Source organism: Colobus angolensis, unplaced genomic scaffold (genome assembly GCF_000951035.1).
Source record: "Colobus angolensis palliatus isolate OR3802 unplaced genomic scaffold, Cang.pa_1.0 Scaffold248, whole genome shotgun sequence".
In the NCBI taxonomy this organism is placed as follows: domain Eukaryota; kingdom Metazoa; phylum Chordata; class Mammalia; order Primates; family Cercopithecidae; genus Colobus; species Colobus angolensis.
The window spans coordinates 2694624-2701023 of record NW_012115688.1 but is presented as its reverse complement, the minus strand read 5'-3'; the positions used below and the strand labels follow the sequence as shown (position 1 = coordinate 2701023).

The 6400-nt window shown below is 50.3% G+C and overlaps 1 protein-coding gene across 4 annotated transcripts in view; it reads right to left on the bottom strand.

Annotated features, from left to right (window-relative positions):
• TMEM170A (transmembrane protein 170A) overlaps window positions 1–4937 on the bottom strand; it is a 19611-nt gene extending 14674 nt beyond the window's left edge. The window contains exon 1 of one of the 4 annotated variants that reach the window (XM_011946003.1): window positions 4406–4937. Coding sequence is in view for 2 of the 4 variants with exons in the window: in XM_011946001.1 (XP_011801391.1) it covers window positions 4642–4774 (133 nt within the window). In the remaining 2 variants the exon portion in view is untranslated. Of the gene's footprint in view, window positions 1–3660; window positions 3686–4405 lie in introns of those variants that run through there. The other 3 variants (XM_011946001.1, XM_011946000.1, XM_011946005.1) reach the window with 3 other exon arrangements.
• Window positions 4938–6400: the final 1463 nt, after the last annotated feature.

The following is a 6400-nucleotide window of genomic DNA, read 5'->3' as shown; positions in this document are numbered from 1 at the left end:
TTCACCATATTGGCCAGGCTGGTCTCGAACTCCTGACCTCAGGTGATTCACCCGCCTTGGCCTCCCAGAGTGCTGTGATTACAGGCGTGAGTCACTGTGCCCGGCCTAGACAGATATATCTTTAAGATAGATATTCAGAGAGATATTGCAGTGAAAGAGAACAAACAGCAGAATACTCGAGTGGATTACGTATTAACAAAAGGGGTCTATAACGGCTGGCTCCCTGGCCTCTAACCTTCACAGCAGAATCACCTAACTTCCAACCAAGGCCTCAAGACCAATCTGGCCCCAAATGGCAGCAATGGAAAGAACCTGAGCCAAGTGGGCAGCGTGAGGCTCAGTACTCAGCCCTCCTTCCAGCTGGCCCCACTCTCATCTCGTGTTCCAGTGAAAACTGGGTCAACACAGCCAGTTCCTCTGGGGTTCTAAGCAGACCACGAGTCCTCCTGGGGATTAAGAGTCTTACGCAGTCTGGGCAGGGCTCGGTGGCTCACGCCTGTAATCCCAGCACTTTAGGAGGCCGAGGTAGGTGGATCACCTGAGGTCAGGAGTTCAAGACCAGCCTGGCCAACATGGTGAAACCCCGTCTCTGCTAAAAGTACAAAAATTGGCCAGGTGTGGTGGCGCCGGCCTGTAATCCCAGCTACTCGGGAGGCTGAGGTAGGAGAATCACTTGATCCTGCAAGGCAGAGATTATAGTGAGCCAAGATCATACCATTGCACTCCAGCCTGGGCGACAGAGCTAAACTGTCTCAAAAAACAAAACAAAAAAAAAAGAGTCTATGTAGTCCTGCAACTCCAAGCTAAAGTTGGGCTATCTTGATACTAATCACCTAACAGCCTACAGCTCTGCACGTTGTGTACTGGGAGGCTCCTCTCTTGCCAAATCCCACCTCCCTGCCTGGATGTCCAACTGTCCCCTCCACTCCTTCCTAACAAGAGGATGTGCCCACTGAACTACCAACTGTAGTCAACCACCTATCCCTGGATACTGCCTGCCTGCTCCTCCTTGGTTCTTGGGTGTGCCCCTGGCCTGCCTCACCTCAGTCCTAGCCTGACCAGACCTTGTCTGTCCTTAGACTAAAAACCACTGGATTGTACACTTTTTTAGAAAGTCAGAATCATCCCATCTCTGCTCAGAACTCCCCAGTAGAGCCCTCCAGGATCTGCCCTCCCGTCCTTCTCTCCACCTTGCCCACATAGTCCCTCCAGGCACCCCGGGCTCCTCAGTGTTTCTTCTGCAAGCTCCTGTTCCAGGACCTCTGAATCTGCTGCTCCCTGGCCTAGAACACTTGCTCTTCCTCCAGTAGCTGTTGGCTCATTAGCTCACTACTCACTTTCTTCAGATTTTGACTCCAATATCATCACCATCCAGGGCCTCCCCATCACTTTACAGCAAACAGCATTCCACCTGAGCCACACAGGCCCTGCCCCCTTCCTAGGCCTCTCACCACCAGCTGTTTTGTTTGTTTTCTCTCTCCCCATTTGAATGAAAGTTCCATGTGGGAAGGGGCTTTATTTTGTTACTATGGCATCTTGACTTGGTGCCTAGAAAACAACAGGCATACAATTAACACAGATCAAATATTTTTTGAGTGAATGAATAAATGACTGGTTCAAGTGTGACCAGTCTTGACTTCTGCAAGGACAACACAAAAACATTACTGGGTTTTTAATTATTTTAATAAGATCTAATTTGACACTGATTTAGTGAAATCTGTATCTTCCGAAGATGATGTCATTCCTGATACAAGATAAAGATCTGTTTCTTGGTTTTGAGGTTTAAAAATGACAACAGTAAAGGAAAAAATTTTAACTGCATTTGTAGTTTAGCCATTTACTTATAATTATTTATTTTTGAAACAGAGTCTCGCTCTGTAGCCCAGGCTGGAGTGCAGGAGCATGATCTCGGCTCACTGCAACCTTCCCCTCTCAGGTTCAAGCTCTTCTCCTGCCTCAGCCTCCCAAGTAGCTGGAATTACAGGCATGCACCACCACGTCCCGCAAATTTTTGTATTTTTAGTAGAGATGGGGTGTCAGTCACCATGTTGGCCAGGTTAGTCTCGAACTCCTGACCTCAGATGATCCACCCGCTTTGGCCTCCCAAAGTGCTGGGATTACAGGTGTGAGCCACCGCAACCAGTCGATTTAGTCATTTAGATGTCTACCTAACCCTCCTCCCTAGGTAAATGGCTAAACTGCAAATACAGGTAATAAAGAAAAAATCAATTCAGTGCTTCCTCGTATACATAAATACGTCAGAATACTTCAGAACAATGAGTCTGCCATAATGAGTTGGCATAAACTGCAAGTAACCTTTTCTGTGGGGTCAAAATAGCAATACACCAGATTCAGGACAATGAATGCCACTCCCATTAAGCAGACTTAGTAGTAAGAGAGGATGCGGATACCCTTACAGTAGAGTTTTCACAGACACCATCTTCACCAAATGATCAAACTTAGTAGTACTGTCAATGAAGATACAAACTGACATTCAATGTCTCTTTTTTTGTTGAGACGAAGTCTCGCTCTGTCACCCAGGCTGAAGTGCAGTGGCACAATCTTGGCTCACTGCAACCTCTGCCTCCTGGGTTCAAGAGATTCTCGTGCCTCAGCCTCCCGAGTAGCTGGGATTACAGGTACACATCGCTACGCCTAATTTTTGTATTTTTAGTAGAGACAAGGGTGGTCTTGAACTCCTGACCTCAGGTAATACACCTACCTCAGCCTCCCAAAGTGCTGGGATTCTAGGTGTGAGCCATCCCGCCGGGCTGACATTCAATGTCTCTTGATGTGATGTACTGGTGAGTGGACATCACTTAGGTAGGTGGCTTTCTGACCAAAAATGTTTAATCTAAATCTAATCATGAAGAAAACCTAATGAACCTAGATTGTAAAACAGTCTATAAAACAATTCACACGGACTCTTCCAAAATGTTCATCTTAAAAAAATTCAACCAAGAAAGGAGCTGTTCCAGCTAAATGAAACTAAAGAGATGGGACAACTTAATGTAATGTGTGACCCTTAGATCATGGAATATATATATACTTTTTTAAGGAAAAAAATCTATGTGGAAAATTGGGGAAATTTAAACAAGGCCCATACATTAGATAACATTATTCTATCATGTTCAATTTCTTGGATGTGATACGGTTTTGTGGATGATAGAAAATGGTTTTTAGAAGATATATGCTAAGATTATCAGGCATCAAGTAAGTGTTATGACTTCGGCAACTTCGTATTGAATAACTCCGGAGTTGAAATGGGACATATGACATACATCTAAGTGTTATATGTAATACATGTGATTATATACATATAGAAAGAGAGAAACCCAAAGAATCAAAATATTACTGAATCTAAGTAAAGGGTGCATGGGTATTTGCTGTACTGTTCTCTCAACTGTTCAGCAAGCTTGAAATTTTTCAGGAAACGGGAAAATTAAGGAAACAAAGATTAATCTGGTCCCAGTAGTGCCTCCAGATTGCAAGAACATTTCATTTTTCACACAGCGTCCCCAGAATACCATCAATTTTTTGATATCACTGTCTAAAGTGACCCTAGCACCTTCTGAAATGACGTGAGCTGCCAGATTCTCATTTCAGGCATGACCACACGCGAACATCTGCATCTCACCCCAACCTGCCTGAGGACCTTACCCGCTACTTCACAATCCCTCCGGGAAAATCCCTGGGCACATGACAACACTGCAGGTCCCAGGTGTGCGCTGAACGGCGCCTGGCAGTCGCTGCCCAGGGGATGAGAAATCACAGGTGCCTTGTTTGGGACTAGAGGCTGGAATCTCGTCCTCCTTCCCTCTGCTCTGGTCCCTCATTGTTTATGAAGATCTCAGTCCCCTCTGCTGGGAGCCCCCTCTCCCCTTCCAGGGCCAGGCGCCCCAGTCTTCTTGCCTTTCAAGGTCTACATGAATAACTGCCTCCTCTCAAAACCTTTCTCCTCCTTGCCAGGTGAGTCCTCTCTCCTCCCTCCAGCTTTCCGCGCACGGAGAGTTCTTCCAGGCATTAGAAATCTGAGCAACCCTCCCAGCAGGCCCACCTCACGCCGCAGCGGGGAGGAAGAGTTCAAAGGAAGCTGTGCCAAAGATCTGGAAAGCTTAGTGGGAGAATCGGCAACAGGTGGCACCAGGTATGGGAAAGAGATTCCTAGAAAGCGGAGCGGGTCTCGGAGGGGGTGGATTTGGCGCGAGGCGCCAGCGATCAGCGAAGGCAAGGGGAGCGCGAACTCCTTAGCCTGGCCGGGCCGCTCCGAGGCACCTCGAAGGAGGCCGGGCGCCGTGCGGCAACTCAGGCAGGGCAGGAACCACAGCCTCCCGGGCTCGTGGGGTGCAGCTCTGAACCTGACCCGCTCGGGTGGCGGCCGGGCGCCCTCCAATCCCGGGCCCACCTGCGGCCGTTCCCTGCACCTCACGCCCAGCGGGACTCCGGGGCCCGGCCTCAGGGACTGGCGAGGAAGTGACGGGGAAAGAGACTCCGGACAAGGAGCAGGACCCAGCTACAGGAGGACAGCGCCCACCCAGCAGGTCGGCGGCGCACCAGGGACCCCGCCCAGACTCGGGGCGCCCACAGCCCTGCCGAGGCGACGGCGGGGCGCGCAGTGCGCAGGCGCGGGGCGGGCCGTACCTGGAAAGGAGCAGAGGGAAGTAGAGTTGGGGCACAGGGTCCCGTTGCCCACCCGCGGCACAACCTTCAGGCTCAGGATCTGCTGCAGGAGCCCGGCCGACCCGCCGCTGCCGCCGCTCCCCTCGCGTTCCATCCTGTCGCCATTCACCACAAATGAGGGACGAGCACCCGAAGTGCGGCAGCGGCCGGCCCCCACTCACCCTCGCCGCCTCAGCGTCACCTCCAGCCGGAGCCCTCTTCCCCCAATCCCAACGGCGCTGCCAAGTGACCGTTGCCTCCTCCAATCACAAGGCTCCGCAGCGCGCGGGCGCAGGGCCAGGGTTGTTCCCGCCCCCAACGTTGCGCAGGGCTCGCACAGACCCAGCCCCAGGGACGCGCCCCCTCCTGGACGGCGCGCTCTGGGACCGCGCGCCCCGCTCTGCCCTTCTCTGCAGCGCCCCCTGCGACAAAGTAGGGAATTGCATGCGCCCCACGAGACCCGAGGTATGGATTTACCAGGGATCTGGAAAAATACAGTGATGGAACGGATATGTAAAGTTCTAGTTATGACTGAACTCCAGCATTTATGAAACCCTCATGAACAGAACAAGGACGTTCTCTATTTAAAACTGATAGTAGAAAGAGCCCATGCAAAGGCTGGTGTTGGACTGGAATGGGAGGGAGGCTATATAGCCTCTATAGAGCTCGACTTAGTTTTAAATAAAATAAAATGTAAGGAGATTAGGTTCAGAGCAACAAAATTGGATCACACTTTTTTTGTTTGTTTGTTTTTCTTTTTTTTGAGACAGAGTCTCGCTCTGTGGCCCAGGCTGAAGTGCATGCGCGATCTCGGCTCACTGCAAGCTCCGCCTCCCGGGTTCGGGCCATTCTCCTGCCTCAGCCTCCCGAGTAGCTGGGACTACAGGGGCCCGCCACCTCGCCCGGCTAGTTTTTTGTAGTTTTAGTAGAGACGGGGTTTCACCGTGTTAGCCAGGATGGTCTCGATTTCCTGACCTGGTGGATCACACATTTTTGTCTCACCTCCTTTCAGAGAGCCTGTTAACATGAAGGCAGAGAAATCGTAAAAAGGAATAAGCTAATGTTCCGTCTGTTTGCACTGCTGTAACAAAGTACCTAAGACTGGGCACTTTATTAACAACAGAAATGTATGTTCTCGCAGTTCTGGAAGCTGGGAGGTCCGAGATCAAGGTCACAGCAGGTTCCATGTCTGAGGACGGCCCGTTCCTCACAGATAGCACCGCCGAGGCATCCTCACACGGTAACAAAGGGAGCCCACTCTCCGAATCCCTTTTATAAGAGTCCGAATCCCATAATGGGGACTCTGCTCTTCTGACTTAATCGTATTCTAAAGGCCCCTTCTCTCAGTACTATCGCATTCCCATGAAGTTTCAGGACATGCATTTGGGGGAACACATTCAGACCATAGCAGCCAATAACAATAGTGTTCTGGAAGGGAAGTTACCAAGGATAAGTGATGTCCACAAGGTTCCAGGTGATGAAGAGGCTTCTGACGAATAATAATGTTTTTGTTTGTTTGATCAGTTTGTTTTGAGACAGAGTCTCACTTTGTTGCCCAGGCTGGAGTGCAGTGGCAGGATCTCAGCTCACGGCAACCTCTGCTTTCCAGGTTCAAGTGATTCTCCTGCCTCAGCCTCCCCAGTAGCTGGGATTCCAGGCGCATGCCACCAGGCCCGGCTAATTTTTGTATTTTTAGTAGAGACAGGGTTTTGCCATGTTATCCAGGTTGGTTTCGCTCCTG